Consider the following 17,425-nt stretch of genomic DNA (forward strand, 5'->3'; position numbering starts at 1 on the left):
GGGCGGCACGCTGAAGGCGCCGCGGGCTGCGGGCGCTCGCCGACGGTGCATTGGCTGTAACTTGACACCGGAGCGAGAGGCCGAGCGGAGAGAGGGAGCGCGAGCGCGTCGGCGGAGGAGGAGAGGCGAAGCCCCAGGGAGCGGGATGGTGACCACCTCCTCCGCCTTCCCCTCCCCTTAGCGCCGCTCCGCAGCCGCCGCAGCACCGGCGACTCTCGGCTGCAGCAGGGCCGGGGCGGGCGGCGATGGGGACGGGACGGGCCCCCTGAGCTGCCGGGAAGTTTCCCCGCCGCGGGCAGCCGGATGGAGGATGCGCTCTCCGCGGCGGGCTCTGTGACCCGGCGGCGAAGGCGAAGGGGAGGATGAAGAAGAAGCAGCAGCCCGGCGGCGCTGGGGACTGCCCGGCGCCCCGGCCGCCCGCGGCCCCGCCGGCGGGAGGGGGCCCGGGCCAGGGCGGGGGCTGGAAGCGGCGGCGGCGCCTCTCGCAGCTGCCGCTGCTCTCGCTGCGCGACTACGGCTGCTGTATGGCCGCCCTGCTGCTCTTCTGCCTGGGCTCCCTCTTCTACCAGCTCAACGGGGGGGCCCCGCACTTTCTGCTGGACCTGCGGCACTATCTGGGTAAGGGCGGCGCGGCGCGGCGGCGGCTTGTGGCGGCGCCGGGGCTGCTGCGGGGGGCGGCCCGCTGCCGCGGCCCCCCGCGGCCGTGAGGAGCTCCCCGCGGTTTCCGTTTCGCTTCTCTCCCTCTCCCCCCTGCCTCTCCCTCCAGCGCATTTTTTAGGAATTATTCCGCTTTCGAGGAGGTGTACGGCGGGGCGGGGGGGGAGGCTCCTGCCTCCCCGGCCCCGCGTTTCCGCGGTGCCGGCGGGAGGTGCGAGAACTGGAGACGGCCCGGGCTCGGTCTGACATCGCCAGCCCGTTTGAAGTGGGGAAGCCGAGCTTGTGGAGACAGTTTCTCGGGGAAATGGGTTGTGGGAGTGCGTTTTTCCTCAGAAGTTAATTTTGGCGTAAGGTAGGGTTCCCTTAAGGCTCTCCCTTAAATCCGGAACAGATTTATGGCTAGGGATGTCTCTTTGTTCGCCTGCTGATCGTGAGCAGAGCTCGGTTTACGAGCTACATCTTGCTGTCAGTTCAGACCTGAGTTTGGAAGTCAAGGTGAAAGCTACACTTACTGCCCGCAGGTTACAAAACGTGGAAGTTCAGGCATAACAAGTTGTATCTGCACTTCTGTGCTACCTTCAAATGTACGTAAGAGCCGTGCAGTAGGCAGTAGGAGGGAAAAGGGATTACAGATGGCACTACTGTCGTCTCCGTGCATGACAGAAGATGCAGCTGTAAAATATGTTCACATCTCAATACAAGTATTTTAAATACGTAACATATTTGTGAACAAAGTGTCCCTTAAGATACTACTGATTTGCTTCTTGAGAGAAGTGCATCCGAGCAGGGTCTGAGCAGCGATGCTTGAATGCTTGAGTTCACTATGGTGCTTCGTTACAGCCTGCGTGACCTTGAGCCAGGTGCCCAGGTGGGCATCCAGAGGGAGCTGCAGGCATGTGCGGCGCTCTGTGGTCCTCGTCCTCAGATTGTGGACCTCCCCAGAGGCAGTCCCACATCCACTAGGTTGCACGTGGTTTCTCTTTGTGTTGCATTTCCACACTGGTAAACTCTACTTCCCTGATGAACAAGGAAGTGGCAAAAACCCGAGTCTGTGTAAGTACCTCAGATTGACAGGACTAGCCAAACAGGGAACAAAAACTAAGGGTTTTTCTGTGTGGGAAGATTATTGCAGAACAATCTGAGTTTTTATCACTTCAGCTACTCTATGTTACGTGCCTGTGAAGACAAGCGTTTAGTGTTACGCACTGCAGAAGGACAATCCATAAGAAGTGGTGTTAAGTTGCAAACTAAAATGCAGTATTTGAAGAAAAATAAGCTGAAAACATGCGTCTATGTGTATTTAATGAACATTTTGGGAATATGGCTCTATGTGTGTGTATATGTGTGCATCTGTGTGTGTGTTGCTTTTCTTTAAAGGAAAATAATMCTATATATTCAGCTAACTAATGAGAGACTATGAAGAATGCATTGCCAAGTTGTTCTGAGAGATGCATAGCAATAGGACAAGAGGGAAGAGACACAAGTTGCAAAAAGGGAAATTCCAATGAGTTGTTAGGAAATAAAAAATCAACATGAAGGTGGTTAAACACTAGAATAGGCTGCTCAGAGAGGTTTGGATATCCTTGTAGGTATTCAAAAGTCAGCTGGACAAGGTCCTCTGCAACCTGATTTAATTTCTCTGCTTTGGGGGAGCTTTCAGAATTCTTTAATTCTAGTATAAATGGAGAAAAACATATATGCAAATTCTAGTGAGAACAGGAGAAAAACTTTTTAAATATTACTTCCCAAAGACAACAGTGTATTGCATTTTTGGCTTCTTTTTTACTGACTTATTTTTTCTCTTCCTTTCATGTTAAATTATGCAGGAATTCCTCTATTGAAGAGGACATTGACAAATTTTCCACTGAGGTAGAAGTAGATTTTGCTTACAATTGATTGACCTTTTAACTGTGTCAAGCACATATCTCTATTTTCTAAAAGCAAGGTTGATGCCAATTTTTTATTTTTAGTTTTCATCAAGGATGAATGTTTCTTGGCTAATCTAGGAATAGAATCGGAGAAATACAGGGTTACATAGCTTCTCAGTTTGTGGTCTTTTRACTGCTTTTGAGGGATCCTGGAAATAAAACTTGAATCTACTGTTTTAATACTGGTAGCCAGTAGTTGTGTCTCTGCAGGAAAATCTTCAAATTCCTTCAAAGACCTTCAAAGGTCTGCAAATCAAACACCTGGGAAGCCACTGGATCGAGATGATTGGGTCACCAGTTGAATCATTTGGATTGGATCATTTTTGAGACGTGCTCAGCAAGTTCAGCAGAACCTTACCGTATGTGTCTAAATGTCATGAGCCCATGAGGAAGGAGTGCCATATTCTTTGAAAATGGATTCTGAACACCGGCATTCCTCAGTAAATAGATATCTGTTAATATTCAGCCATCAATGAACTTCTGCATTTTACATACCAGTTAATATAGAAGTTTCATCTTTGTACCTGGGCCACCTGGGGTGATGAGAAGGCAAGGATTAGTCTAACATCCTGCAACAGGCTGATGGTTGAGCAGGAAGCAGAGTCCTTGTGGCTCGAGTCCTAATTGTGTGATCTCCCCAATGAGCAACCTGTGCTGCTGCCTGTACAAATAAATGGAACGTGTTTTGCCTCATTGCAGTGGTACATATTTGTATGTTACTTTCTGAAAGTAATTTTACACTTTCTTGGTGTACAGGATCACTTGGGCTGTCAAAGGTGATCCACATGGTTGATTGACATTGTTAAAAATTTTTTTTGTACTGGGTGCAGGTTTTGCAAGAATGGTGGCGTACTCCTTCGGCTATCCAGCTGGCAAGGTTTGCAAATTGTGCACCTATAAACATCTAATTTTGAAAGTGAATTAAAGTGATCTAAAACTGAAAGAGTTTTCATGTTTRCATTAGAATGGTCACAGTTGATTACTTAAGCACCTGAACAGCTATGTAACCAGGTAGTCTGGCTGTCTTCCAGGGGACTAACGCAAGTGTTTGGAAGAGTAGGTGTTAGGCATCCTACGCTGCTAATGACTGAAGCCCTACATATGTGCATGTGTGTTTTAGATTGACGGGTCAAGTTTCATGATATTAAAAAATATTAAACATTTTTTCCCCTGAAGCCACAGATCCAGTGAACAGGCAACTCTTTCCTTCCAGTCATTCCAAGCCACAATTTATGGTGTGAAAATTTAAATCCCCAAACAGAAAGAAACAGTTAGTTTGCAAATCATGGTTCCAGTGTGTGACTTTTACAGCCACCCTTGTTGTATTTAAAGCTGCGAGAACCAAAAAAGAACAGACCAAAGGGAAAATTGATTTCTCTGTTTAATTACTTTGCGGCCTTCATGATGTGGGGGGTCTTCTTGTCTGGCTTTATTTTTATTTGTGTTGCAAGTTTCACTGCATTGTTTGTGGTTAGTTATGTTACTCTGARGGGAATGCTTGGATATTTTTTACCTCAGAACCCGAAAGAATGTTTGTAAGTAACAATACCAGAACTTCAATAGAAATTAGGARAGAAGGCACACCCGCATCAGGCAGGTGTGTGCGTAAAAGAAAATACAGGCTGTGAGAAAGCAATGGGGTTGAATAACTTTAATTTTTGTTCTTAGACCCGCATCACACAGTGTAGAGGAGGAGGAATAAGTTTATTTTCAAAGGAATTAACAGTGAAGATTTGCAGGTTAAAGCAAATCTTTTTTTTTTTTTTTTGCTTTGCCTAAAACTTTTCTTTGAGAGGGGGCAAAGATGACTGTATTTTCAGAATATTTAGATTATAAGTAACTTTTTTTCCTGGGCCAGCTTCTGTGGTTTCTTGTTCAAGAATCTCTTGTTTTGCCCAATTGCCACACAGACTGGGGAGAATCTTTTGGAAAAAAGTTCTGGCAGCTTSCAGGAGAAGCAAGCAACTACATACAGTATTTCCCCTTTTGCATTGCAATCTTTTCTTTTTTGCAAAATAGGAACATGGGAAGAGAAATAGCACAGCTTCATATTTGCTGGTCTCCTAAGGGTTGCATATTATCCTTTGTTGACTTCAAGTTCGTATTAGTTCAGTGGAAAGGTCTGTGGAAAGCTGTCGGTTTCTGCTGTCCATTCTGACTGTGGTTCACAAGAACGTGGCTCTAAATCTGCACTGTTGTAATGCCTTTAGGATAGCTCTAGAGCACTGTTTTTCAGTGTATAATCCTTGGGGTCATGGACATTTGTGGTTAGTATCTAAATAATCTGTGAAAACTAGTAAAACAAGCCTGTTTCCAGTGGGCTTAGATTTGCTGTTTAGGGGGGCAAACCAATCCTGGACAATCTGTGGGATCCAAAAAATAAGAAAGTTTAAGTCTTGCCAATTTTCAGTAATAAGCTGGAGAATTGGGACTTACACAACATCTATGAGGTTTTACTTTCTAATTCTGCCAAGGTAATACTGGCTCCTTAATCAAAGATCAACTCCAACAGTTGAAGGAAGTAAGAAGGATCTCCTGTAAGATGTGTAAGACAGCACTCATAAATCTTGTCCAGTCCTGTGGGTTTAGGGGAGGGCACCGGTTCTCCATTCCCCTTAGACCACGATATTCTTAAGTTGACTTACTTTTCTTTGCTTTAGCTTATGAAGTATACACGCTTCAAAAGACAGAAACGASTATTTCCAAGCATTGGTAGCAACCCTCTAATGGCTAATAAAAAATAAATCTTTTGATCTTCAGTATTCACAGTGCATTTTTTTTGTGGTATTGCTCTTGTCAATTAAGCCATTTCCCCATTGAGCTCCCTGGGAGATGGCCAACAAGTACATGGCTGATGTCAAGGGTTTGATTGCATGTGGAAGCTGCTTGTCCTATGCACTTCCTGATGTGAGACAAAAGACTGAAATGGCCAGTTGTGCTCTTCAAACAATCTCTAAATTGCTCCCTAGACTCACTCTTCATTGCAAGTTCTCAAGTAGTTTGGCCAGGAGATGTACTCAGTAGGCTTAAAGTTGTCACAACAACAGTTACACAGTTACGTTTATCTTGGACACATTAGGGAATATAGCCATAATTTTGTCAAATGGAAGAAGCAGAAAGAAATTTTGGTTGAATTTTTAAGGACACTTTAACAAAACTCTTCAAAATATTTTAAACTAAACCCAAAGCAAAACTTTTTTTTTTTTTTTTTTTTTTTTTGGGGGGGGGAAAATTTTTTTTTTTTTTTTTTTTTTTTTTTTTTTTTTTTGCTTGTAATACTGTGTTTATATTGGAAGTGTTGGAAAGCACAACAAGCTTTTTAAAACAATAAAAGCATCTAGAATGCTTCATCACAGGTAAATAGCTCTAATCTGGCCAAAGGTAACGTGATCAGAAAGAATTGTSACATCCAGTTTTGTTCTGCACATGGATCCTGAATGTGATTTTTCATCTTTGAAGGCCCTTCAGGTGTGTGTGAAACAGAGTCTGGTCTAAGGACTGTTTAATATACAGTATTTACACAGTATCTATTTCTTAAAGGAATATGTTTGTACCAAGGCTCTGGTTACCTTCTTACTGACTTTTTTTTTTTCTTTGTTTTCAATGATTTGTAGTATTCTCAAAATAGCTCTTCAGTGCTTTAAAGTATTTTGATTTTTGGTTGGCTTATCAGTGGATTATTTAAGAATACATTGCACTTTAGATTTACTACATTTTTAGTTCATTAACATTTCAGGGAACTGAGAATTCAGTAGAGAAGTTTCTCCTTACAGCCTTGAAAAGAGATAGTCTGAATCAAAATGACAAGTCTGTAGCTATATCTTTCTGAATTGACCTTTCTGTCCTCTTTTGACTTCCTTGTTTTGATATTGAAAATGTGCTAGGTATTTTCTTTCGAAGTAGAATGTGTTTGGAGTTTAACATACCTTACCAAGCTGTCAAGTTTTAAATGAGCTTGTTCGGAAAACAAAAAATAYATCTTATCTCAAAGAGACTTCCTTAAAAGTCTGCATGACTTGCTTATCATTCACAGATTGTCCAGTTGTAAGAGTAACAGTGCTCTACGTATTGCACTATGCTGTCTCCCCTCAAGGAGAAAGAGAATGCTTCTGGTTTCATGACTGACTTGGGGCCAGGCTCTTTTCAGAAGAGCCCAGCCACAGGACGAGAGGCAATGGGAACAAACTGAGACACAGGAGGTTCCATCTGAATGTGAGGAAAAAGTTCTTTACTGTGAGGGTGACAGAGCACTGGAACAGGTTGCCCAGAAAGGTTGTGAAGTCTTCTTCTCTGGAGATAACTCAAAACCTGCCTGGACACGATCCTGTCTGACAGGCTCTAGGTGACCCTGCTTGAGCATGGAGATAGATGATCTCCGGAGGTCCCTTCCAACCTCAGCCGTTCTGCRATTCTGTGACTTGAGGCTTTTTCTTTGAGAAACTCTTGTTACTGGGCTACGTTATCCTTACTGGCCATGTAACACTACATACAGTGAAGTGATAACAGAAAATATTTCAGGCTGTGTGAATGTGTCATGATGATACTCTAAATATATTTGGAAAATTGGACAGTAATTGTTCGGGGATCTATTGTCTGCTTTTGAAACCTAACTCCAGCTTATATGTCAGGCATTGTATATATGCACTTATGTATATTTTTCTATATTTCATATTGTTGAATTTATCTGTGACTTTGAAAGGATTAACTAACTTCTCAACATGAGGAGAGTATTATTATAGCTTTTCCAAAAATGTGCTTAGTTTTGTATTAGTATCAGATTATACGGTAGTATGGTATATGCATCTGTAAGAGGAACAGTCTCCTGGTTAAATGGGATGCTATGCTCGGACTTCGAAATGAGGGAGGCTTCAGTCCCCTGCTCTGTCAAAGCTCATGTGACTTGGAAGTTGTATGTTCTCTCTTCATTTAATACTCTTTTCCTCAAAGGGCATTATGAAAATAAATATGTAGTATAGAATCATATTCTCAGATTTTACAATGATGATAGCCATAGAAACACTTAAGGGAAAAAGATTTTGGTGATAAATCCTCTTGTCACTGAGGGATTTTGGCTGTATCAAAAGAGATGAGGCAGATAGTGAGTGCTAGAGTGGAGCTCCTGTGTAGGCTAGGCAAAGTCAGTGCTCCTGCTACTTCACTTTTCTTTTAAAGCTGTCACTAAAGTTTAGCTCTGTGATTTTTATGCAGTTTTACTTCAGAAATTACTGCTATAATTGAACTCCAAGGTCTGATCAAAAGGCATCAGTTTCTAAGAGGTTTGCATATATGTTCTCATATCAAAGATTTCAGTATAGGAAAACGTAAGTGGGTCACTTGCTTCTTGTTTCTAGTGGCACTGCTTAGACTTCGTTTACAAAATCAGGTGAAAAATTACAATTTTTTGAAGTATCTTTCACCTCAAGTGAGTAGGGCAAGCACTTCAGGCTCAATCAGAGAATATTCAGCCAAAACAAATTGTAGCTGTCATAGGAGAGGAAGCGATTGATGGACTTGTTCTCATATTTTCATATGAAATTAGGCAGGAGGAAAATTACTTTTACTTGGGGCTTGACAAAGAACAATAAGTGTTAAAGGCTGCCAGAAAGGGAAGCTTGCAAGCATAAGTAACTCATACAAAAGTTTCAACACATAAAACCCTATGGGGAAAATAAAGAATAAAGACTCTCCTCTCTCTTTTTTTTTTTTTTTTGTTTTTATTTTTAATCCAGTAAATGATCTGAGATTCCTCTTTTGCTACCTGTGCTAGCTCTGTTCTACTGATTCCTGATAAAAATAACACTTTATTTTGAAATTCATTGCTCATGACTGTGAATTCCAGAATCAGCAGTGAGAGTGGAAGAAAGGACATCAGTTTTTCATTTAGTATTTAAATATAGGTCTACATTGTCAACATTTGTATGACATATGATGCAGATATAATGAAGTGACTTGATTTTGGATGAGAAAATTGTAAAATTTAAACAGATGCAATATAACAAGATCCAAAGACACAAAAGCTTGAAAGAGGAAAAAAGCACAACTGGGTTAAAAGAAAATGAATGACTCATTTATTTTTCATATCTATTACACTTTCCTGGTATTCTGTTCTACCTCTTGTTTCCAGTTGGGACTTGGTTCTTTCTTCTTGTGATCCCATTTTTAATCACAAGAGAGAGTTTCTAATCACTTTCATGTTAAGCAAGAAACTGGAGGTACTGAAATCTCTTGGGTATTTTTTAAGAGAGATTCAGCCCAGATTTTCATATCTAAATTTTTGGCACATAAGAACCTAAAAGGAGGACTCTGTATTTCTTATCTTACTTTTATCTATGTTAACGTCTTACTCTTGTGACCGTAAGAGTGCCGGTGGTTATTTTGGTCTAGTAGCTGTTACCCTGTGCAAAGATAATKTTGCAAATAGGTTATAAGAGTTTACTACTTCATTTTGGACTGGGGAAARAGATCTATTTATAGTTTTTTTTGAGTGTTCTGAGTTTGCACCTGCTGATGACCCCCTGTGAGCGCTGTGTTGTATTGCAGCATGCTGTGTATCTCCGCTTTTATGAAGTACAACCAGATGAGTGAATAGCTGCACTGTATGTTTGTGTGGGTTTGTATGAACACACTTAAGAAAATAAACTACCACACTGTTATTCAGGACAGATAACTTTTAAGGACCAGTTCTAATTTTATGGTCTACAATGGAGTTCTACTATACAGCTGGTTCTAATTTTATGGCCTTTACTGAAAAATAGGGGCAGTAAGGGGGAGAGGAGAAGGGAGGTTCCCTCCAGCCCCCAGGTTTGTATTATTTCACTTTGGGAGCAGTAAGATGAGGAACCAGAATTTACAAGGGTCCAGAGTATATGGTCATTCTTATGACGAGGCAAGAAAGGGCTGAGAATCCCTTGGAAATTATGAGAATTAAGTGCCTCTCTGAATTTTGATGTAAGGTTGAGATTCATATCCAAAACTTTATATACTCAGTAAGGTATCTGCACTAAGGTAGTTATCTAGGTTTCCCCTCTTCTCAATGAGGAGAGAGAATCACTTCCACTTCATTACAGCTTGTGATAGATGTCTAATGCAAGTAGGATCAGTCTTTTTCAGAGATGCCAATTGTCTATTGCCTSTTGCCATTAACTTGAAAAGGAGCACAGGGCTTGAGTACCTTGCTGCTGCCTTAACCTCTGCCTTCTTTCCCTGGTCAGTGGAGTTGCTTGTTCATAAAATCCGATCTGACCTGTGCAGCAGTGGCTCAAATCCACTCAAAAACTTGGGTATTTTTTGTTGTCTTATATATATATATTTAACTTTCAAGAGAAAGCTGTGGAAAATGTTGACACATGACTTTTCACCAAGGAAAGTTTCCCCATCGTTGGTGAGCAGGCAAGTAGATTTTTCAAACATAACTTATGTTTATAYAACGAGGCATTTGTTTTTCTTTGTTTCAGAATCTGGGTTAGAGGATGTTTTGAGAATGGAGGGGTGGATAGGAAGTGGAGAGCAACTATTTGACTGAAATTTATTTTACCCCCTTGCCTTTTATAGCTGTAGTGGGGGAAGCAGAGCCTGTTGTGTGAAAAATAGATACGTATTGCTTTGTAAAAGTGAAAGCACAATAAGTGAGTTTGTACTATTCTTTTTTTGTACTCATGCTTTAGAAATAGACATTTGAATGTTTGCCAAAGTTTTTCTCTTATCACATTTAATATTCAGGGTAGAAGTCATCACGAGACTAGGACAGAGATTTTGGGACCCTTGCCGGTTTGAGTAAAGAAGCAGTGCACCTTCACTATACCAAAGAAGTATGTTTCAGTGTCCCCGAGAAYGTTCATTTTAAAATCCTTTACTGATTAAGTGAATGGCTGGTTCAGTTCAGTTTATCTGTTCCAGAAGGGAGCCAACATAACCTTGTACTTGTACAACAGAGCCACCAAATTGTGAAGAAATGGTAAATCTTTGAGAGGGGAGAACAGCAGCAAGATCAAAAGCTACTAATCCAAGAGATTTGACTCATGGTTTCCAATTTTTGCATTTTTGCTCAATTTGGAAATCACTGAACAACTTTCAGGGCAGTGGTGCTCCCTATCTAATGAATTTAAAGCTTCTAGCAGTTGGTTAGGTGTTTTTTTTTTTTTTTTTTTTGTCAAACTGTAGTAGTTCGTAGACCACTGTCCGAAGGAGGAATTACACATTGTTAAGAGTCAAAAGCAAAATGCAACAGCAAAATACAGGCTGATGTCCATCATCTTTGAAAGGTGTATGGGAGAGGTGCCTCATGACTGGAAGAAAGTACAGGAGAGGTGCCTGACGACTGGAAGAAAGCTAAAGTCATTCTAGTCTTCAAAAAGGGCAAAGAAGGAGGACCCAGGAAACTACAGGCCAGTTAGCCTCACCTCCATATGTGGAAGGATGATGGAACAGCTCATCYTCCATGTCGTCTCCAGGCATATGGAGGAAAAGAAGGTGATCAGCAGTAGTCAGCATGGATTCACCAAGGGGAAATCCTGCTTAACCAATCTGATAGCCTTCTCTGATGGAATGACTGGCTGGGTAGATGAGGGGAGAGCAGTGGACGTTGTGTACCTCGACTTCATAAAGGCTTTTGACACTGTCTCCCGTAACATCCTCCTAGAGAAGCTCAGGAAGTGCAAGTTGGATGAGTRGACAGTGAGGTGGATTGAGAACTGGCTGAAAGGCAGAGCTCAGAGTGTTGTCATCAGTGGTGTGGAGTCCAGCCGGAGGCCTGTGGCTAGTGGCATCCCCCAGGGCTCAGTGCTGGGTCCCATCCTGTTCAATTTATTCATTAATGAGCTGGATGAGGGGACAGAGTGCCTCCTCAGCAAGTTTGCCAATGAYACCAAACTGGGAGGAGTGGCTGATACCCTCTGTGCTGCCATTCGGAGAGACCTGGACAGGCTGGAGAGCTGGGCAGAGAGGAACCTCCTGAGGTTCAACTAGGGCAAGTGCAGAGGAGATCTTGCCACTCTCCTCAGCCTTGGTGAGGCCTCATCTCRAGTACTGTGCCAGTTCTGGGCTTCCCAGTGCAAGAGAGACATGGAGCTACTAGAGAGAGTCCAGCGTAGGGSTACAAAGATGATCAGAGGGCTGGAGGATCTGCCCTATGAGGAATGGCTGTGAGAGCTTGGCATATTAACCTGGGGAAGACTAAGGGGGGATCTTATCAATGTGTATGAATACCTGAAGGGAGGGTGTCAAGAGGATGGGGCCACACTCTTCAGTGGTGCCCAGTGACAGGGCAAGAGGCAACGGGTACAAACTGAACCACAGGAAGTTTCACCTGAATATGAGGAAGAGCTTCTTTACTGTGAGAGTGACAGAGCCCTGGAGCAGGTTGCGGAGTCTCCTTCTTTGAAGATCTTCAAAACCTGCCTGGACATGATCTTGTGCAATGTACTATAGGTGACCCTTCTTGAGCAGGGGGGTTGGACTAGATGATCTCCAGAGGTCCCTTCCCACCTCAACCATTCTATGATTCTGTGAAAATATGAAAGGGATGATTTTTWAAAAAAATCTAAAGGATAAGAGAGATCTAAAAAAGGCTGCAAGTCTCTCATATAGCTTTCCTATCCATAGAAGTTTTTCTCTATTAGCAGCAGATATTTCTTCATTGTTTTTGTTTTAACTTTTTTATATCTTTTTGTTTTGCTCTGAAATGAAGATGATAGCCACAGAAGAGTCCCAAATCTTGGGATATTTCARTAACAAGTAAGAGAGTTTCTCATAACTTTTTTCACAAAGCCAAGGTRCATCAAATACCATTTTGGTTGATGTTTTTGCTAGCTTGAAGTTAAACAATAGATATTTCTGAAATAACATGCAAGAATTTTGGTGTGGGTTGAGTAAGTAAATATTTTATAGCTTTTGCCTAAGTACATTTTTTTAAGCTTTACGGAGCAGACTAGAACTGGCTGCTTATTTGTACAGCATCTATAAAATGGAGTGTCTTTAGTGGTTGCTCTGTGTTTCTTTTCCTGTCGAGTTCTGTCCTTTCACCATGACAGGTGATGATAGATCTCTTCTGTACAAATCTGATGAGATTACACATAGAGATTGCATTCAGGTTGGGCAATAATTGTACCAAGAAGAGACTGTTAAATGGGAAAGAACTGGTGGAGGGAGGAAGGGGCAGAGAGGTGCCTTTATGATCCGAAGCAGTTATCTGAGATTTAGACTGCATATGGGTTGTGTTGTGTATAAGGCCCTGACTCATTCTTTCAAACTCGGAGCGCTTCCCTGAAGGTCTTAGATTAGGATCTGCCTCTGCTGCCTGAGGTTCCCTCTGTAGTCCCCAGAGAGAGGCAGGGGTGTCGCCAAAGAGCAGTTCTGCCTGCCCATATCTTTATGACAGCTAAACCCCTGCCTTGTGCACAGAGAAATGCTTCAAGTTTGGTGGGAAGAGTCTGGATCAGCATGGTATTTATTCCTAAAAACATTGGTAGATAACCAGTGGAAAGCTTCCAAARAGGAGGAGGACAGGGCAGAGGTGTGTAGGCAAGATTTTTGTATTCATAGGTCATTTCATGTCAGTGGGTCATTGAAAACAGTGCTTAGGATGCCTAAAAATAGGATTGCGTAAAGCACTGGAAAAATATACTGCAGGGAATATCTATCGCTGCTCAATGGGTGGATTTGCTGACCTAATATGTTTGTTTCTCCCTAAGTTTTGCAGTTCCCTGAAAAGGGTGTGCAACAACAGTTTCAATGTAATCCAAAATGTTGGAGGAGATATTGTAAGGGAAAGAGTGTGAAACTGCTGACTTCTCAGATCCTTTCATATCTGCAGCTAATTGTTCTTTTTCAGCAAAACTCTCCATATAAATGCACTGGTTTCTTTTTTTGTGGCCCATTGAGGGAAATCACAGTAAGTAAATTATGGTAAATAACAAAATAGCAGCAGCTAAGTACTTGTGGCTGTTTTTTCTCTTTTAAATTTTAGTTGTGTTGTTTTGCTCATCACTGCATCTGCACGATAGACAAGAGGAGGTAGCTGTATATATGATACAGCTTAATGGTGGTAATTAATGGTAGCAAATGTGTTAGTTACCATTAGGAACACGTTTAGAAGCAGGAGAGACTTGAGAGTTGGCCAAAATCTGAGGATGTGCTGCTGCTTATTCACTGAGGAAGCATCAAAACCAGAGGCAGTTTGGGAGAAAAGAGAAGGTCAATGCTTTACTAAAATCAAGTAGTTGCACTAGATGCATATCCCATGATTGCTGGATAGTTCCCAATCAATTTAATTTTCTGATAAAACTAAAGGATTTTCAGATACCTTCTGGACAAGGGAGCATGATTTGAGAATGTGGGAGAGAACTCCTTTGCAAAATAGGTGGTTATTAGGAAGTCTTTTTCAGCCAGGTGTGTGTCTGTGCATGTATGAGGGAGACAGGAATCCGAGTAAATATTAGGTACTTGCATAGTGCCTTTCTATTGCTGATTCTTGAATCATTTTTGAGTTGATGGAAGTTCATGTTAGGAGCTGGATAATATTACCACTCCTTTGCATGTCAATAACTGTTCTTGAAATTTTAATATAATAAAAGTTGAAGTATTAACTGCCGCTGTCTCTAACTGCAAGCTCTGTACACTGCCTCACTAATAACGAACAAAACTAATCACTTGCTTTCATTCCTTTGAGAATATTTTTCTGTCGATTCAGTAAAATTCAACATGAGTTAGTTAATCTTCTAATAAACAGCCTGTTCTCTTAACCCTGATGTGTTTTCTCCTCTCTAATTTTGAACCCAATACTTGTCTCGCTAATCAATGAGGCAAACCTTGGCAATGCTCTAGGATTCTTTATAGCTCAGCAGTGGTCTGTTTTCTAAACTATGCTACATGGAAACAGCTGACAGTTTCAATTTCTGCTTGGAATGTTTTGGTTATTAATGTTAAAAGCTGAAAGATTTTTAAATGGCATGTAGTGTCTTCCACCTTCTGACCTCAGCTCAAATATGGCTGAGGTTGGCAGTATTTGAATCTTACTGCTGTCTTGAGATGTTCAGTGAGTTGCATGCAGTAAGTTCACTGCGCAAGTAGCTGCAGTACCATTGCTGGCTTTGGCAGTCTGCTTTTCACTTGGCTGGCCCAAGAAGGCATCTCAGGCCAGAGTGTGAGCGTATACTGGCGGTAATGGATGTAATGGTTTTTAGCTGGTGGGGATCTCAACAGGCAGGCATGCTTTCCTCCCTGTTCCAGTGTGTTCTGCTGCTGGGCTGGGTGCTGGCATATGCGCTGTTCATGCTTAGTGCAAGAGGGAAATAAGATTCTAAAAAATTTTTACTGAGGGCTATAAAGCTCTTCGTGGGGGAGGAGGGCATCATCTTAACTGTCCCCCAGGTAAAAGCTGCCCCTGTATAGTGGATTTGTTTGTAGTACGTCTGCGTGGTAGGTAGAGGTATTTGTTTTGGATCTATTGTGTCAGTGGTAAGTGTATTTCTTACCAAAAAAAAAAAAAAATCTTGCTAGGTGTTGTAGATCATAAAGTCTTGCAGATCCTGAATTGGCACTGTTGAGTGTCCTCTTAGCTTCCTCTTCTTTCTCCATCACTACTGACCCAAGAGTACAACTTTCTGTTTGTCTGCATACAGCAGTTTCCATCTAGCATTTCAAAGAGGAAAGTAAATATTAACGCTTTTTTATTTAAGGGACACAGAGAGGCCATGCTACTTGCTTGGTGTCGTTTGCCTGATCAATAGCAGTATCAAGAATAGAGCCATAATTTCCTATACTCGTTGAAGAACAGGGATTTGACTGGAAATGCATACAGCATGTCTGATAAAACACTAACGTGAAGGAAAATAAAAAGCCTTTCGTTCGCCTTTATCTCAGCACTCACCTAGCTCCTGTGGTTGGTGTAATCTGAGTTTATATAATCTGTAGGGCATATATCCTCCCAGCATTCCTGAGAAGTAATGAAGTTACTCATATATTTCTAATGGGACTTCTGAGGCCCAACATAGTTCAAGAAAGTCTGAAACCAAGACTACCAAACTGTGGACTGGCTATTCACACAGCAGACCCTCCTTCCCATGTAGGTAGGAAAATGCAAGTTTCCGTATCTGTGAGCAACAGCTTTTTAAGAGTCTTTCCTAAGTTTTTTCCTGTCTGTGGGAGAAGCCTGCTTCTGCAGAGCTATACGTTGGGCTCAAGAGCCTTAAAATAAAAAAGATGTGTGGGAGGGAATGACTACTGGGAGAGGAAAAAGTGGGGTGAGAAAAGGACAGGTTGCTGGGTAAATCTTTCCTGATTTAARCTGAAAGAGCATACCTTAGAGCATACCTTTTAATGTATTCTTAAAGCGAGTGAGAAAGAGAAATAATGCTGAGGGAGCAGATGAGTGATAAATGGCCTGTTAAGGAGCCTGTTCTCACTGAAAAGATGATTGCAGTACTTTTTTACTGCTTTCTGTAGCTGTCTTCACCCCTCTGTRTAATTTGCTTACCAAAAGTTTTACTATGGATGGGAAAACGTATATGTGGCATGGGTAGATGTTAAAACAGTTGCTTTATGTAGCCTGTGGAGTTTAAAAGCTGTAGATTCAGGTTCAGAAATGTTTCCTTAAGTTACTTACATTCAAGATAGAAATGCTTTTAATGCAACAGAGCTCATAATGTGAGGGAGTCAATGAGACTTTCATGTAATTTTTATCCATTTATGAGATCTGGTGACTATTTTTGGTTGAAACTTTACATCTGCAGATTTCCTTATTTCTGAGGTAGACAATTGCATTGCTTCAGAAAAAAAGATCAAACAGGAGAATTTGATTTCTCATACTAACAGATCATTGCCATGTTTAAAGGAAAAAATAAATATGAAATGTTAAGGCAGATCAGATAAATGGCTTATGCTGCAGTTCTTCACTTTTACAACATGCTTATACTTTGGCTCACTAAGTATGAAAATTTTCTGTTTTCATGCAGATTATTCTGGATCCTAATTCAAACTTGAAATTTAATTTCTGTAAGAAATAAATGTAGTGATCTCAGACTAGTCCTCTGTGAATATGGTTTATATCAAAGAAAGTAAGAAACTCATAGGAATTCAATTTGTAGTTAAGGTCGAGTTAAAAATGATGAGTTTAGCTATTTCATTGGAATATGGCCCTGGTTCAGAATATTTCTTTACTCATACTCTATAAATAACATCATAAGTAGGGTTTACACTCTTCTTTCTCCAAACAGCCTTGCTTCGCTTCTGTTACACACTGTTTGCGCTCCGAATCCCTGACCTCACACTGGTTCCTGCTCCCTAGCCAAGCTTTTACTAATTTCTATTATTTTCCATGGTGGCATGCTGGGGCAGGGCATGGTTCTTGGATTGCAGAGCCAAGGATTTTTTGTTCATGATGCAACATGACTAGATAGATATATTAGTACATAGCAATGCACTGTGTTTCGGTCACAGAACGCAGAGGCTTGTAATACTATAAAGTTCACACCTACAGTTTGGAAAATGTTCTTGCTCAACTTGGAAAGAAGGTTGGAGGGAGGAATAAGGAAGAGGAAAATCAGAAGCATTCTTTCTCTTTCCTTCCTTATTTCTGTTTTTGCACACTTAAAACAAAGTGATCTTAGCACTATCATAAGACTTAACATGTTCTAACTCCTGCAGCTGTACTTTTTCACGAATCACAAAGAATGTTTTATTAAATGAATAAACTTGTGAAACATTCTTTTGCAGGCTTTTGAATTTATTGAAACTTCTTTGACAAAGAAATTTACTAGCTTAAAAACTCTGGAAAACAGAGGAATCTAGAACTGGGTAAGTGTGCCTTAGATAATTAAAAAGTCAGAGCTATACAAATTTCACTC

At 41.3% G+C, this 17,425-nt stretch overlaps 1 protein-coding gene across 1 annotated transcript in view; it reads left to right on the plus strand.

Annotated features, from left to right (window-relative positions):
• The first annotated feature begins 6 nt into the window (after nt 1-6).
• UST (uronyl 2-sulfotransferase) overlaps nt 7-17,425 on the plus strand; it is a 175,305-nt gene continuing 157,886 nt past the window's right edge. Inside the window, exon 1 of the mRNA XM_085310630.1 lies at nt 7-618. Within this exon, the coding sequence (XP_085166756.1) occupies nt 363-618 (256 nt within the window). The 5' untranslated portion in view covers nt 7-362. The remainder of the gene's footprint in view (nt 619-17,425) is intronic.

The sequence above is a fragment of the Rhea americana genome, unplaced genomic scaffold (genome assembly GCF_003343005.1).
Source record: "Rhea americana isolate MKP2758 unplaced genomic scaffold, rheAme1 scaffold_108, whole genome shotgun sequence".
NCBI classification, from domain to species: domain Eukaryota; kingdom Metazoa; phylum Chordata; class Aves; order Rheiformes; family Rheidae; genus Rhea; species Rhea americana.